General features: G+C 35.1%; 3 protein-coding genes across 3 annotated transcripts in view; all 3 read right to left on the reverse strand.

The window, feature by feature from the left end:
* LOC134855210 (probable serine/threonine-protein kinase DDB_G0282963) overlaps window positions 1–17,302 on the reverse strand; it is a 514,793-nt gene that overhangs the window by 391,968 nt on the left and 105,523 nt on the right. The gene's annotated exons all lie outside the window — the stretch shown is intronic.
* Window positions 721–8,190, reverse strand: LOC134854983 (insoluble matrix shell protein 4-like). The gene is made up of 4 exons (XM_063871363.1): window positions 7,248–8,190; window positions 4,884–5,060; window positions 4,117–4,289; window positions 721–765 (listed from the first exon to the last, which is right to left on the reverse strand). Exons 1-4 carry the CDS (start codon window positions 8,188–8,190, stop codon window positions 721–723), a joined length of 1,338 nt encoding a protein of 445 aa, XP_063727433.1.
* On the reverse strand, window positions 8,076–15,616 carry LOC134855212 (mucin-2-like). The gene is made up of 5 exons (XM_063871669.1): window positions 15,436–15,616; window positions 14,091–14,280; window positions 11,353–11,490; window positions 8,541–8,744; window positions 8,076–8,287 (listed from the first exon to the last, which is right to left on the reverse strand). The coding sequence occupies exons 1-5, from the start codon at window positions 15,496–15,498 to the stop codon at window positions 8,190–8,192; spliced, it is 693 nt and encodes a 230-aa protein (XP_063727739.1). The 5' UTR covers window positions 15,499–15,616; the 3' UTR covers window positions 8,076–8,189.

Below are 17,302 nucleotides of genomic sequence, written 5' to 3' on the forward strand. Positions count from 1 at the left end.
ATAACAGCACAGTTTGAGAACAAGATTAAATTGAAATTTAAATGAACCAATGTAAAATTTAGGCATTGAGCAAAAAAATCCAAGTTACGCAAAATATATGCATTTTTATATAAACGAGACAAGACAGTTTTTTCAATTTTAGTTACAGAAAATTAAATGCAATTCAAATTTTTGTCAGTTTTAAAATATGACAAGCCCGATTATCACAAAAGATTCAAACATCAAATTAGACAAATTTATTTTGGAGTACTACTATAATTGAATTGCATTTGAAAATTTAAATCAATTTTATATTCCATGACAAATACAATAAATATAAATGAAGTTAAGAAAAGGAAAAATTAATACGAAATCATCAATCAATTAGCATCAATTTATAAATGTTCACTAAATGGGCTTCAGTAATTTTTTAAACAAAAACCAAAAAATTAAATTCACAAATCGAATTTAAATACTTTCAAAAATTTACTCAAAACGACACTTATGTTCAGGTTTTATGTTCAAACTTGCACCGTTTTTCACAGAAAACCTGAATTTTATTTAACAAGAGTTATCAACTTCGAAGTTCTTCTCGCAAAAAATTTGAAAAGTTATATAGTCAAAAGACGTTTAATTAACTTCAAATTCGAGTCTGAGGCGTTGTCGAATATTATAAGGAGAATGTTTTGTCGGTTCAAGAGAGCTTTCCAGGGTTTTTTTTACGTCAACCATGAATCAAGATCAATAGTCGTCATCGTCATCTGCATTTAGAACTGAAAATTTATTCTGAAACAATTAAATATCCTTAATTACCTAAGATAAAATTGGGAATTTAAAGCTTAATCGTAATAATTATTAACAACAACGGAAAGACATCTTTTGGAAAAACGACCATTGGAGGATTGTAATGGCATAATGAAACCACGGATACCAAAGAAAAGACTGAAAAGTATATTTTATCGAGTTTCATAGAGCAATTTAATCACTAAAGAGCTCTTTCATTTCCAAATAAATTTTATCGACACTTTAAAACCAACTCAATTTGAAACCAACTAGATCAACAGATATATTTGTTTTATTCCGCTGTGAATTATCATAATTAAAACCAATTTAATGTAACACCAATTTAAGGTAACCAATTTAAGGTCCAAACAAGACTGCTCGTATATGAGGGCAAAGCCCTGATTGTTCCGACTATCCCTAAATTCATATCGAATAGTTTTTGGAAAAAAGAAAATCTTGAAAACCTATAAATTTGGACAATATCAAAGTGTGAAATGTTGAGTCGTATGAAAATTAAACGACCGATTCGATTAGCTAGCCTCAATTCAATTCGGAACAATTTTTTGTGCTGGATAATTCGCCACGCATAAATATATCGCGTTAGGCTCTCAGCAATATGAATAAATTCTTCAAAGCGCGCACAATTTAGTCCAGAACATATCCAATTTGGCCATTCTCAAACTTTTTACATTTAAACTCAGGAAGTCGATATCTTTAATGGGCTATAAAAAACCATACCGAGCATAATTATTCCGTTTTCCTCAAAAGTCGGAACAATTAGTAGGTTTTCGTTTAGTCTCAGATATTTCTTGAGCAAATATCTCCTACTGCATTGAAATCAAACGCTTGTTTGAACTCAGTACTTTTCAAAATTTTTTGATGAAAACGCAAATAACCGCGAAACCAGATCAAGTGTTCAAAACCTGTTATATATAAAGCCAGTCAAAACAAAGTTCGCTCAAAAATCATTGAAAGATAGGGGAATTTAGCTTCTGCTTGTAATTACGAACACAAAAATTTGGGATTTTGTCTCGCCATACGCGTGCGATTAAAAAATGTTATCAATTTCTATCTCTCTCAGATAGAGTAACCAGTGAAAGGAATAATTTGCCTGTAGGTTATCGTCTTTGGTGCTAAAACTGCATATATGTACGTTTATGCACTCAAATTTTTCGTTTTAACTATTATATAATTTTGAAACATCCATTTGAGCTCCATTTTGCGCACCATCTGTTCCACTAAAAAACTAAAGCGAGCTTCAAAAATACACCAAAAATCAAAAGATCGAAGATCAAACCTCTTTGAATATCAATAATATTTTTTATTTCTCACTCTTTTATGATGAACCTAACCCAATTTGAGAAAACTGATTCATAATACATTTTTTTTACAGCGCTAGGAAACCTTAAAACTAAAATCCAGAGTACTTTTTAATTATACGACTTCCCAGTGGAACAAAAAATTTACCCATTGAACCAGTATTCTCAATTCTGGGACCTTTTCAGTGATAAATTCGAAAAACACAATTTATCATCTTAAAGATCGTTTAACTTCCAGATTGAGGATTATGATTGGCACTTCTGTGCAGGAAAAGTGCCAATCAGAAACTGGATCAGGAATTTTTTTTAGTCAGCTGGTAAAATTAATCACCAATTTTGAAAGAAGAAGTAATTCACGTTTTGTCGATCCATTTAAACTGTGATTCGAGAGCGCAATGTTCTTTTCTTTAAATAAACAAGTAATGGAAACGATGGAAGAGCCGCTTCTTCCAGTAAAAATTTACAAGTGAAATTTGCAGTTAAAATACAAAAATCTGAGTGAAGCAAATTATAACAGAGGTGATGCTGAGCTTCGCACAATTTGCGATACAAATGTGATTAAAATTAAACGGAAAAATTTGAAGAAAAAAAACTCGTTATTGTCAATAAAAATTTTTAAATAAAAAGCGGTCTCGAGCAGTTGAGCCACCTCTAGGCCAGATGAGCCGGATGGTTGATTGAACTTGAATTTATAATTACCATGCGGTAACAAAGCCGAAGTTACCTGAGCAGAAATCTTTCATGCCAAAAAAATTCAAACATTCTAACCTAACAAACAAATTTATGTCCCTTTTAACCTCAGAGCATACGCACACAAACGAACTTTTTTCGATCCCCGAATGACGCAATACGAGGCCACTAGGTCGATATAAATTAGGCCGAAACTAAATAACCCGATAAAAAATACGAAAAATGAAAAAAGGACTTTTTGACAAATTGAGACAGCCAGATTTAAAAATAAATTTCGAGACGCTCGGATTTTTAAAATACTAAAACACTTAAAGCATCTACAGTTAAAATTTTTAACAGCATTAAAAAAAAAACGATTCTTAGATTTGGCAATTGCAACATAAACAGAATTTTTTGAACCGAACATTTACTGTTTCAAAAAAACAGGTCCTAGTCAGAATCGAACCCAAACCCGAGACCTTTGCCGTCCCAGGTATAATCGTTACCTCCAAGCTAAGTGTGCAGGCGACACTAAGAAATTTGAATTCATGATGAACCAAGGTACCACAAGTCCAGATGATTCCTGTGGACAAAGTTGTTTACTGGAACAAAGTCTAGTACACGATTGCAGTACCCTCGCTCTACTCAAATGTAATCAGGCAATACATGATCTTGAACGATTTTGTTTTCACTCGTGCCAAATATTACAGAGGTGAAGCTACGCTTCGCAAACACTGGCGAGAACACGATAAAAAAGCAGCTCTATAAAGTGAATTAAGAAAAAGTAGGAATAAGCCTCAAAAAAATAACAATTCGTCTACCTTTCGGATTCGAACCAACTTGAGAGTCTCGCGCACTAGTCACTAACGCTTATCAAATCACAAACACAAGCCATAAATAAAGCAGAGAACAGATGTTATGAAATTTTTCAATGCTACAGTTCAAAATTAGAGCAAAAGTGCAATCAAAAGAGCAGTTTTATTTGCGAGCTGGGCTGGAAAAAAAGAATCTGCGTACAAATACGCTACGCGTACGAGCTGTCTAGTGTAAAGACTTCTGAAAACAAGGGGCAAAAATTAGAAATCCATTATATAAATGTCTTGATATAAACCATTATCAAAAAATTACTTATGAGCAAATGATTTTGACCAAATTGTATATGTTAGCCAAATTTGCTTGGAATTGGGTAAATACCAATTGTGTCACATTAAAAAAAAATTCAGTTAAGTTAATGTGAATTTCAGGGTTCTACTTGGTGACGTTCTACTTGGTCCTTAATTTTTAATTTGAGGGTTCTACTTGATGGGCATTAATGCCTCTATAGAATCCTCGCTGATGAAATAAGTAACGATCAAAATAAACTCACTTCGGGGGAGATTGCATCCAATTGGGTCCCACTGTGGTTAGATTGTGGCGGTGGTCCTGTAGTGTTATTGTTACTGTTGTTACTTCTTTGTGCATGAGGGGGTCGGTAGGCGTTCGATCCCCCGCCTCCGCTACCTTTTCCGATTCCGACGTCCACATGCAGTTTACTGGTAGCTGAAAAAGACCAGACATTGTGAAAAACAATCAATACAATTTTCGACAACTAAAAACTTGCGTGGACAAATAGATGCTAACAAATAAAGTCAAATTAGATTATGAAGTTTTTTTTGAAGCAGCAACTCTCCCAGTTTGTTTCCACTTGTTAATTTCCAAAATTTCAATAGCCAAATATATAAAAATCTGAAAAAATGTGAATATACTATCTGTATTTCGGAAAAACTGAGAATTCAACATAGTCAAACTCACTTTTGTTATCCTCTACCACAACATAAAAATACAGTTTTATAGACTCTTTTCTTCTGTTGGAATTTAAATTGAAGCTTTATAATTGAAATACCCATCTCGCAACTCAGTCACAGTTGTTAAAAGAACTAAATTGTTGTTCTTCTCTAACTATCACAATTTAAAAAAAACTACACTGGCTTGTGTAATGATACTTTTTTTAAAGAAAAAAAAAGCTGTTTTCGAGTTATTTTCAGTTGAAATGTAAACATTGATGCTTTATAAATGACAAAAAAAAGATTTTGCCACTCTGCCGTATTTTTGGTTGATTTTAATCATTGTTTTTGTCTTCTTAAACTCACTGACCTTTTTCCTTTCTGGCGAGAATCTCCTGCTCTCTTTTCATCGTGTCTACTGGCTTGGCTGCCCCGAATATACTGGCAGGTCTCACGTCCGCTTCCTTGGGAACTATAATCTCTGTTGTCTTCCGGCTAGGGGGGTCCAGTTCAAGACGGGGACGTCCCGATGCGCCTCTGGCCGAATCTGATAAAGGAGAAGTATATTTAACTGTTCTGAATATTAAATACTGAGAAACATATCAAGAAATATAGCCGAGAGACAGTTGAGAAAGTGACATTGAACTCAAGTAAAACGTTAAGGACGGTTTGTTTCAGCTTTTTAGTTACGACGAAAAACTTATCACATTAAAGCTCTTCGATTTTCACAAAAACTAATTCGAGCGCTGTTTTTGCATCATTTCCTTTATGAAAAAAATGAAACAAAATGAACGCGACCGAAACAAAGAAAAATTCCTTATTAACACAATGAAAATATTCATAATATTCAAAAGCAGGATAGTCAAAAGAACATCCTGATCTTTTTTAATGAATCAAATATTACTTATTCCCCAAATTCATCAAAAAAATTCAATAAATCTCAATAATTCCGCAGTCAATTGCTCAGAAAAAAACTGCGACTGGATTTTTAAGGGAAAATGACATTTAACACAAAAGCGAAGCGGAGAACCACTTGCGATATACAACACAAACATAAAAAACCAAAAAAAAAGAAATTTTCATGTCTCCATACAAGTTCATTGCAGGCAAACATTCGAAAAGGCATTTGAACTTTAAATCAGCAACAACGCAACAAATTTACGAAAAGAAACAAAGCCTACAATCTTTTGAGCAGACACAAGTTGAGCCGAAAAAGACATGATTTTATTTTTAAAAGTTTGAATTTCCACCTTAAACAACAATTGACAACACCTGCCCCTGCAACTACAATGAAATTTGTTAACAGCACTAAAAAAATCATTGATTTGCCATTTAAGCTAACAATTTTTGAGATGAAACCACTAGAACCTAAAAAATGATTTCTTGATTTTTTAAAAAATATTTCAAGTCCCCCGTTGAAACTAGCATGAACAGCACTTGCACTCGCAACTATAATTGCGAGTGCAAGTTTTTAAAGTCCCACCTTAAATATCAATGAACACGCAGAGGCTAAGCTGCGCTTCGCAAACACTTGCGAGAACAGATCAAAAAGCAGCTCTATCAAGTGACATAAAAGAGTAGACATAAGCTTCGAATTAGCAAAAACTCGGCTATGTGTCGGATTCTAATCTGCGACCTAATAAATTTGAGTCTCACGCGCTAACCACTCAGCCACGGATGCTTAAAACCCCCAAAAACTAACCACCAATAACGTAGCTCTATATGCTAATAAATTGTCAATTCGATGCAGCAAAACTAGCACCAAATACAAAGAGACACAATTTCGCATGTAATAAATTGCAAAGCAAAAAGCCACTTTGTGTATAAATAATGCATTTCTAAAAAATGCGAGATAATTTGAGTAAGAAATTTCTGAAATCGAGTTTTCATTAGTGTAATGTTGTTTGAAATAAATAGCTTCTTTCGGTTCATTTGATGAATTAAAAATGCATCAACTGTGTTAACTTATTACTATTCGAATGTCAAAGCACGTGCTGTCAAAAAGCTGTAAAGGTGCCCAAAATCGGCAAAATATTTGCGACTTCGTTTGGAAAAATAATATTTGCGACTTAAGGTTGTCCCACCTTTAACAACAATGGACAACCCTTGCGCCTGCAACTACAATGAAATTTGCTTACCACACAAGAAAAATCTGTCATTTGGTAACTAAGCCAACAATCTTTGAGCTAAAACAAGTAAACGAAAAAAAAAAACGATTTCTTGATTTTAAAAAAAAAATTTCAAGTCCCCCTTGAAACTAGAATGAGCAGAATTTGCACTCCACAATGAAAGTTGAGCAGAATTTGTAACTACAATGAAAGTTGCTTACAGCAAAAAATCAAAAAAGTAAAAAAGTGGCAACTAAGCCGACATTCTATGAGCAGACACCAACTGACCCGAAAATAAAGGTTTCATGAATTTTTTTTAGAAATCTTTCAAGTCCCCCCTAAAATTAGAATGAACAGCAATTGCACATGCAGCTACAATGAAAACTCTCTACAGCACAAGTGAAATCCATTCTGGCAATTTAGCCGACAAAACGAGCTAACAAACAAAAAAAAACAACAATTCATTTTTCTCGGATTTTTTTCTATCTCCTTAATACTGAAAAAAACAAGCCGCTAATAATTAGCAAAAAATATATACTCCAGTTTGATAACACTTGCTGATCGCAAGCGTAATCAAATACTAGAACAAGGAGTAAACAAACTTCGCAAAAAAATCTACTACTTACCGCTTGTTCTGCTGTTGTAGCTGTCGTATCGATCTCTCTCGTCACTGTAGGGGGGTTTATTCGGAGAGTAAGGTCCCCCTCCACCACGACGCATCCCATCACCTCCCCTTCTGTTATCGTCCCTTCTCTCGTAGTGATCCGAGCGATTGTAACCGCCTCCACCACTACCCCTCCCCCCGCCATAACCCCTGTTGGTATCTCTATAACTGTCTCTGTTGTCGTTGTACCGATCAGACCTTTCTCGATAGCCCCCACCTCGTTCCGGTCCGCCGTAACTGCCGCCTCGACTATTACCGTCCCGAGAACTATTGTAGTCGCGATAACCCCCGCCACCTCGGTTACCGCCGAAGTCATCGCGTCCCGAATCGTTTCGGCGACTGTCGTAACCTCCGCCGCCGCCTAGATTCGATCCACTTCCACTTTCAGTTCGGCGTCTGCTATCGTTTGCTCTCGGAGCAGCAATATCGTTTTGGTACCTTTCGTAGCGCCTTTCGTGTTCATTATTTGTTCCCCTTTCAGGGGGCTCGTTATTATATCTATTTCTACTAGCATTATTATTATATCTATCACTAGATTCATAATCACTGTAACCGCCCCCATTTCTCGGCGTGCCACGATTTGTAACACTATCACTACCTTCTAGTGTATATTTACTTCCTTCAGCTCCGTAACTATCGCCACTTCTTTGAGAGTTAGTCCTGTTACGGTCTGGGTAACTTGAAGGATATCTGTCGTCATTTGTAGAATTGTAAGGAGGCGTTACTTGATCACTACCTCGTGCAACACCTGCAACTCCTCCGTTTTCTTGATTACTCGACCTTGATGATAAGGGTCCACCACTCGTATAATTATCAACGCTTCTATCATAATAATCATCGTCGTTTCTTTCCCGAGTCGGAGGCGCAGGTGCTTCAATGTCGTTGAGCTCTGCAGATCTGTTCATTAGATTTTCATTCGATTTTCCACTTCGCATCGGTGGGGGACTTGCGTCACGGTAGTTTCCATCGCGAGGCGCGGGAGGGGCTCGATCATCGTAGTACCTAGAAACAAAACATTTTCCCCTGAAGATTTCAAATAAGCGTTACTATGTCATCGTGAGAAATTATAGATGAGTTGAAACGAGAAAATATTGTTTCGCTTAGTTCTAGATACTCAAAAAAGTCGTCCGAATCATTTTAAAAAATCGAAGTAGTCTGCCCTTTGGAAAATATCATATCGAAATACCCCGTGCAATTTTTAACCTTGAATTGACTTCAAAATTGGCCAAAGTTCGCTGCCCGAAAAATAACAAACCTATCATCTCTCCGCGAGGATTCCTGGTCGTAATCTGATCTAAAACTGTCGCCTCGTTCTCTTCTGTTTCTGCTTTCGTATCCACTCCCATATACATCTCCGTTCCTGTTGTTCCGTGGAGCACTGCTGCTGTCGTTGTAATATCTGTCCGAGTTATCGCCTGAGTTATGGCCCCGTCTTCGACTGTCATAACTGTCATTGTATCTATCCAAAAAGCAAACAAGTTTTTTTTTATAAATTGTTACTTATTTTTCACCATTTTGAATAAAACCAGTAAAATGTAATTTGAACAATAACTTACAAAATTACGCACCTGTCATGTTAAACTAGCATGTTTTTTTACCCTCCTGCATGAAACAGTTTTTTTTTTCATACTAAAGCACAACTTCAACTCATCTTGTATACACAGAGGCGAAGCGGGATTTCGCACCATTTGGGACAAATTTCAAAAAAAGCCACCAGACAGTTGGAAAAGCATTGATAAAAAAATACAGAAATATCGAATTTCCAGAAGAAAACTTACTAATTTAGAGCTCATTAAATTTCCATCGTCTTTATACTTGATCGTTCTGATAAAAGTGGATCAATAGATTATTTTTTAATTCGCTGGTAATTACAGAAAAAAATTCGACTTTGAAAGTGAACTGATCCAAGTTAGTTTTAGGCCATTTTTTATTGGAGAGCGGAAATATCCTGATCATGACCGGAAATAAAATGTTCATCAAAAAACAACTTCTATCATAAAATGAAAAACTTAAAAATATATAACTTGAAAACTTTCAAAACAATTTTCGGATTTTTCACATAAACCAACGTCTAAGAAAGGCATAAAATATAAACTATTCAGGTGCAAGACAGAAGACACAATGTGAAAACAAAAGGGATTATAATCGATTAAAATCGAATATAATCGATTATATTGTATTTTATGGGTTCAACATATGAATAAAAAAATGGGAGAAAAATAATCAATTATAATAAAAAATAATCGATTTTAATTGGATCAAAAAATGATGGATTAAAAATCGATTTTAATCGATTACCATAGCCAACTGACTGTTGGCAAAGAGTAATGCACGCAAGTAAACAGAAAAAAAACCGCTGACTTTGTTAAAATCTCAATTTTCGAACTTCAAAGAAAAAAATAGATGCCCTTCAAGCTCTTTGAATTTCTAGAGCAAATTATGATTGGCGCGTTTTTGATAACATTAACCCAACTTGAGAAAACTGGATCAATAAATAAAGTTTTCAACCCGCTGAAAATCTAAAAATTATATTCCATTTTCGAAACCAGAAATCGTTCACATGTTTTCGCATTATTTCCACGTTCGTATTTGGAGAGTGCTATTTTCATAAATTTCAGCAGATGAATTTCAATTGAACTCAAAATGTGCATATACAATGCTGATTTAAATTAAACGGACAAAACGCGTTAAACTTGGAAATTAAAACGCGTTTTTCTCCAATTGGGTTGAGTTTCGGAGAAGTTTTATGAATACAAACTTGCTTAAAATTTTAGCAGAATTAATATGGTGTAATTTGTTTTCCGAAATTCGGGCCCGAAATTTTACCCCAAAAATGGGTCATTTTGGCTTTTCTTAGGTCATCAAAAATTACGCCGAAAGTACCCAGTCAATCACAGACATATTTATATCATAGTGCGCCCCTTACGTAACCCAACAAACTTTAAGAAGGAAATAATCTCCAAAAAAATTGTTTAAAAATTGTTTTTAAATAAAAAGTTGGTATTTTATATAGTAAAAATGACCTTTTTTTGTCTATCAAACAAAAATATATTAACATATACAATGTTTTGGAGAATATATCCTTCTTAAAGTTTGTTGTGCTACGTAAGGGGCTCACTTTGATATAATTGAGTCTGTTATCGACTGGGTACTTTTGGCGTAATTTTTGATTAACTAAGAAAAACCAAAATGACCCATATTTGGGGTAAAACTTTGAGCGCGAATTTTGCAAAAACAAATTTCACCATATTGATTCTGCTGAAATTTTAAGCAAGTTTTGTCTTCATGAGTTTTCACTTAAGCTCAACCCAATTTGAGAAAAACGCGTTTTAAATTTCAAGTTTAACGCGTTTTGTCCGGTTAATTTAAATCAGCACTGTAGACCAAAGTGCATTAAATGCATTAACATGGATGAATGCACATCTGTTGTTATTAGAGCATTTTAAGAATTTTTCCTGAAAAAAAAGAAACAAAAAATCTCCAAGACCTATATAAGAGTCGTCACTACATCCATTAATCCTGAAAATGTACTATAGTTGATTATAAGCCTATAACTGCCTTCACTTAGTTCATTGACACGTAACGATATAGTATGGCTGTCGAAGCCAGAAGTAACTTGATGTCAAAGCCAATATAATAAAAGTCAAAATACGGTTTAAGCTAACAAAAACATTGATCAGGAAAATTTTCCAATTTGGTGTTTGTAACTTCACAAAAACAAACTTCGAACCAAATAGTTATTTAAAGTAGAAAAAAAATTCTCCAAAAAGGTATGTTGCAGTAAATTTGAAAGATTTGGACGTCCGAGACCCTCAAGAGAAGAATCCTGAGAACTAAAACTTTACGGGTAAAAATCTAATACCCAATTGCAATCAACACACTTGCTTATGAGTAAAATATGGTACAATTGTTCAGAGGGTCCAAACTTTCATCGCCCTACCCCCTAAAATTTAACGTTGGAGTAGGAGGCAATATGCAAAATATTCTTATTGTTTTCAAAAAATGTCATTGGTTTCCTCCCTAAATTGATTAAGAGGGCAGATAGTTCACGTGGTTGTGTTTCTGACCTTGCAGGATCTTCAGGTACTCTTCTGTCGTATCTCTCGTAGCCGCCGCCCCCTCCTCGGGAGTCCCTGCTGTCGTAGTTGTTGCGAGAGCTGTCGAACCGAGATGAGTTGTTTCTGTTGTCACGGTCATTGGAATACCTAAATAGACAGTCAAACATTAATGCCTTGTTAATATGTTAATACCCAACAGAAAATTTTTTTTAAAACTAGTTTTCGAAATTTAAAGCAATAAATTGATGCCCTATTTTTTCGTAACATTTACACTTTTGCTGTTCGATAGTGGAATTTCCCTTCCTTTTAAGAAAGGAAATGAACTGCAACAAAAAAGTCTGCGAAAAAGAAACTGAGCTTCAGGTAATTGAGGACTTTTTCCAAAAAAAAGCAAGAAAAACAGATCAGCACCTATATGAGAGTCTGCACTACGTTCATCGAATCGTTATAACAATACGTAAGAAAACTAATGGTATCTTAAAAAACCAATTTCAAAAATTGTCTCTTCGAAATATTAAACACTAGCACTAATTTAACCCTTCATAATTTTGAACTCACGGTGTTTTCTTGTTATTTCATTAATACTACTATGAAATCATTCACAACGCTGGTGTTCACCAAAGATCGGTTTACCAGTAAATGATTTAGGACGAGTACCACTTCTATGACAAAGATGGTCACATATTTTTCCTTTCAATAGCGACGTGAATCTTCTGAAAATGAATGACGTGCGCAAATGACTGCACCGAATTTGTGCCGAACTTAGTCTCTAAATGAATGAAGCTAAAAGCAAGTGTTATTGTCTTCATGAAAAACAGCAAGATGTCGACGGAGAAATCTATCAATATCATGGGAGAAATCTATCAATATCATGGGAGAGTGTCTTTTCAATAGAGATAAAAATTGAATCATTGGGCTTCTAAATAGATTGAAATTTGACGTTTGCATACCAAATTGACAATTTGTGCCGTTCTATTTACATACAACTTCAAAAACTCGATTCAGTTAAGCCATTAACATGCTGTTATACACAGTTTTATACTAACTTGGATTATGCCAAATCGTTGACATGGAACGTCAGCAAAAACTTGATGCTGAAGCTAGCTCGTGCACGCCATAGTGCCAATTAGTTATGCTTGTTGTCTTAGCAAAGGTACCTGCGCGACCGATTTCATGAACAGTTTACATTGGTTTCCTTTTGGGGCACGAATCAAACCTTAATGTTTCAGCTTAATGCACGAAGTTTTATTGGTAATCGAAGCCAGTCAAACTTGGAAGGGCAAGGAATTTCAACGTAGAGGCAAAGCTGTGCTTCGCAAACAAACGAGAAAACGACAAAAGCTAGAGAAAAGAATAAGTAAAAATAAGCCTTGGAAATAATCTTTCGCTGTGACAGATTCAAACCTACGACCAGGAGATTTGGAGTCGCACGTCCTAGATCTTCGGCACGGGTGCTCAAAGTTAACTCACCTCAGCCACCAAAAAGTCAGCCACAACTGCTAATAAATTGCCAATGCTAAACAGCAAAAATCGCACCAAATTAAATAGACGCAACTTTTGATGTATTAATTAGGAGTATAATTAACTGAAGGTTTCCACACTCACTTTGCATGTAATAAATTGAGTTTTTATTATTGCACTGTTCTTTGAAACAAATAGCTTTTTTGGTTCATTTGATGAATCAAAATGGATTAACTTATGCCAAGTTATTACTAATTGATTACACTGCCGAAGCAGCTTCCTCCACAAGTGCCAACAAAAGTAGCACTAAAACTAACGACTTCTTGAACTAAACCGGAAAAAAAAACAAATCCGGCAAACTCTGCTTTGATTCGTATGGAGCAATACTAAAACGAAAAGCCAGAATTTGTGCGGGAAACGGGAATCCAAAAAAGTGCAAAAAAACATCGATTTAGTGCTCACTATTAACTAAAGGATAACCATTATGCTTCATTCTGCTATTGAATATTTAACACAGAGGCGACGTTGCGCTTCGGATACACAAGCAAAAATACGACCAATAACGGTACTGCGAAAAACTGAGTGAGTGAAACTTTGAGTCATAAAACTTTCTTAAATGACACACTCCAATTATGAGTCTACAAAATTGCTAAGTAACGCCAGCCAATTATGACGCATAAGCAGCACCAGTCAATTTGAAAAAAAATTACCAACTAACATGCCTCAATTTATAGAGCGGACGCATTTTAACTAATATACAAAAAAGTCCATTAAAAGCATTCGACCCTGCCCGGGTTCGAACCCTTTTCTTTTGTTCCTGGTATCCTTCCCTACCTCTACGCTACAGATCAATGATACCTTGAATCTTAAGTGCTATTTGCATTATAATCTTCTGTGTTAATATCCTTAGCATTGGTCGCACTTAATAGCTGGTTTTTGATCAAAATGAACGCTTTTAAAATGAACACATTTTGTCGCAACAATATTTGCGTCGCAACAATATTTGCGACTTAGGTTGAAAAAATGCAAGTTCATACTATAACACAATCTTTGCTTGTGTAAATAATGGCTCAACCCTCAATAGAATTATTGTTATTACTATTAATTAGTCATGAAACAATTTGCAAAAAAATACTTTCACTATCAATTTATCGGAACAGGGAACAAAAATTCAAAGGAATCGACGCTCTAATACGATAGGTCGTTTACAATACACAAATAAAAACCTCGGAAAAACAAATTTTGCTAGATTATTCTAACAATTTACACAATGAAAATGTACTGACCTGTCGTTGGAATAATTAGACAATGCTGGGGGTCTGTAGGCTGAGGAAGAGGTGTTATTGTTGCTACTGTTGTGATTGGCTGCAGTGTCTCTGTCTCCTCCCCGTCTGATTGGGGGGACATATCTGTTGCTGTCACTGCCTCCCCCACCACCACCACCGTCCCGGTCGAAGTTGTCGCGACCTCCTCTGTCTGAAAAGCGACATGACACAATTCATAGCTTACTAATTGTTCAGACCACTGAAAGTGTCGAAACGCTTGCCTTCCGAAATGTTTTAGTTTTTTTTTACTTTTTCAACACAAAAAGGAACCTCAAATAACCATCAAAAATCTACATCATATGAAAGCCTTTTCAGTCATGAGTCGAATACCATTAGATTTTTTTTCAATTTCTCAGTATTAGAAAAATTGGGATCGCGAAATTCATTTCGAGCGAGTAGGTGCTTCAAAAGGACGAGCCGTGAAAACTTAGTTTTCCTCCAAAAATTTAGCTTCTAAAGCTTCATTTAGCGCTTTTTTGGGAAGAAAAATCAAACATACTGCATCAAACTTTCTTTTTGAACAATTTTTTGAAATTTCTTTTGTTTTTCCAGTTTTTTAAGTTAGCTATTGCTACACTGAAGTCAATTGTTCCAGTAATTCCTCCTCATAATTTTTTATAGAGTTTTAGGTTTAAAAACGGATCACGTTAACATCCCTCCCCTCTGAAAATTAGGGACTTCAAGCCGAATAATTCCTTATAAAGTCGTGAAATATAAACAATTTGAAAACTTTTTTGAAGAATTTCTGAATTTCATGATCTTTCTTCACTAGTTATTGGCGTTTGCTTATAATTTAAGCCTCCAAATGATGTTCCGGAAAGTTGAAAAGTAAAACATGGTTGAAGGCATTTTTCATGTTAATAACTTATGCATTTCAAAAACCGGCTGATGTTATTAACGGATGCGAATCACAAGTGGTGCATTGTCATGAATAACGCTTATTATGGACTTAACTTGCCAAAATTTTAGAAAAGCAACATTTTGCAGATGATAAAATAGCGTTTTGGGGTGCTTGTAAAGTTTTAATTTCGACTTGAAGTCCCTTCGGCTTGAGGCCCCGTCGGCTTGTTGTCCTAGACCCCCTCGAACTAAACCAAGTTACGATCTTCCTCCCCAACATTTAATTTGGAATAAAATAGCGCAGCGCTGCTCGTAAAACGCTTGATTCTGATTGGCTGAAAAATCCAGCTTTGAAGAAAATTAACATCCTCCCCCGTAAATCGCTTTATGAATGAGAATGTTAACTAGGTAAAAAAATATTTGTGCATACCAATTCTTTCTCTTCAAAAATAGGTTAAATTCTCACCTTGATAAGATGCCCGGTCGCTGGTTGGTTTTCTGAAGTCCTGTCCTCTGGTCCAACTGTCATCCGGTATATCGGCCGGGGGAGCACCAGAGAGTGGATTGTCTGACCTTTGACCTCTACCGCCGTAAGTGTCTCTGTCTCTGTCTGAGTTGTTCATTCTGTCTCTGTCGTTTCTACTTCGGCCTTGACTGGTTGACACTTCAACACGTATTGTGCGCCCCAACATATTCTATACAAACGATTAGAATTGTAAAGCTGTTCAATATTAAATGTATTTCACCTGGTTTTTAAACTTGAACTAATTTATATGTTTTCTTTATATTCGAGTAAGTAGATCCCTATCATGCAAAAATGAACAAAAATAAAAGAAAACGAATGGCTCTGACAAACTTTAAGACGCTTTTTTGAATAGCTTAAACAAAATAAGTTGAAGCAGTACGAACCTATCCCGCAAAGCTTAAGTCATTTGGTACCTTTGTTCAATTGAACGAACAGTAATCATTGAGTAATGTAATTAACTCATCATCAACTTATTCTTATAACTTTTAATAGATTGTCAACTTATGATTTGAAGTTTGGGATAAAATACTTGCTAATGCGGTAGGCTTGCAATGGAAATTTTTTGTGCCTTTTTCATTTTCTATTACGTCTAATTTCATGTCCAATGACATTTACACAAAAAATTTTGATGGATGTTACGAATAATCTTGATAGAAAAATAAATTCTTCTTTTAATAATTCTTTCTTCCTTTTTTCTTTCTTTCGGCTTGTTTTTCTCTGAAAAACTTAAATAAGTAATGACTCACTGATGCGTGAAGGTGAAGTGCTTGTACGAGACTCTCCCGTGCGAAGAACTCGATATTGGCGGATCCCTTGAAGTTGCCGTCTTCATTGTTGATCATGTAAATGCTTTTGATCTAAAATTAAAAACAAATAGTTTGATAAGTGCCAATAAATTGAGGGACACCAAAAGGATAGTTTTCGAAATAGAAAGAAAAATTTAAAAAACCTTGAAGCTTTTTGAATATATTTTTGGTGTTGAAATTAGACCAATTGGAGAAACGGAGGCGAATCGAAGCTTCGCACCAATCGCGATACAAAGCAAACATAGCATAACACCACCAACTGTTTAAACTAAAGAGACAACAGACGCAGGAAAAAATTTCAAAAATAATTTTGTCTTAAACTTTTTACGTCTCCCTCAAATGAGGTCGGTCAGCCTATAAAATCTAAGCCGAAACCTTTCAAGCCGAAAAAAGAGAAAGTATAACAAGAAAATTATTTCACTGAAATCGGATTATAAGTATTTACAACCAACATGAACAAAAAACTATTTTCGATATTTTCTAAATTTGTGCAAGTAACGAATACAGATTTGGAAATGACAACCGATTTGAATCATCCTGCGAACAATTTTATTTACGGAAAAAAGTATGGTAACCGGGTAACGTCGTTCACGTTTTTTTTCCAGTAATTGATTTTTCGTTCTCGAAAACCGCAAGTTCCTTGTCATTTAGCAAATGAATTTGGAGTAAACTTAAAAACAATCCAGAACAAAAACCGACAAAAATCCAATTAGAGCTTGACGATTTAGGATTTTGAAAACGAAACGAAACAAAAAAACCCACACAAACTTAAGAAGTCTCTTCTCTTCATTCAATTAGTCGTTATTATCATGAGTAGCACAGTGTTTCGTTCAATCCAATGATTATTTATTACTGTTTGAACGAAGCTATAGCAAGTCTTTTCTTAATATATCGTTTTTATTACTTAAAATTATTGCTCTTTTTAAATGGATTAGAAATAGGTCGCAAGATACAGTATGTGGAAGAGATAATTCAAATTATGTGGAAGAGGGAAGAGTAAA

This window comes from Symsagittifera roscoffensis, chromosome 10 (genome assembly GCF_963678635.1).
Source record: "Symsagittifera roscoffensis chromosome 10, txSymRosc1.1, whole genome shotgun sequence".
NCBI lineage: Eukaryota > Metazoa > Xenacoelomorpha > Acoela > Convolutidae > Symsagittifera > Symsagittifera roscoffensis.

What these genes read in the sequence shown, in the direction of transcription:
- LOC134854983 (XM_063871363.1), bottom strand. Translation starts at nt 8,190, where the DNA reads ATGAACAGATCTGCAGAGCTCAACGACATTGAAGCACCTGCGCCTCCG. An exon ending in CTACAACAGCAGAACAAGCG is followed by an intron (nt 5,061 to 7,247) that starts GTAAGTAGTAGA and finishes CTCCTTTATCAG; the next exon opens with ATTCGGCCAGAGGCGCATCG. An exon ending in TCTCGCCAGAAAGGAAAAAG is followed by an intron (nt 4,290 to 4,883) that starts GTCAGTGAGTTT and finishes GGTCTTTTTCAG; the next exon opens with CTACCAGTAAACTGCATGTG.
- LOC134855212 (XM_063871669.1), bottom strand. Translation starts at nt 15,498, where the DNA reads ATGACAGTTGGACCAGAGGACAGGACTTCAGAAAACCAACCAGCGACC. An exon ending in TCTAATTATTCCAACGACAG is followed by an intron (nt 11,491 to 14,090) that starts GTCAGTACATTT and finishes CTGTCTATTTAG; the next exon opens with GTATTCCAATGACCGTGACA. An exon ending in GTACCTGAAGATCCTGCAAG is followed by an intron (nt 8,745 to 11,352) that starts GTCAGAAACACA and finishes CTTTTTGGATAG; the next exon opens with ATACAATGACAGTTATGACA.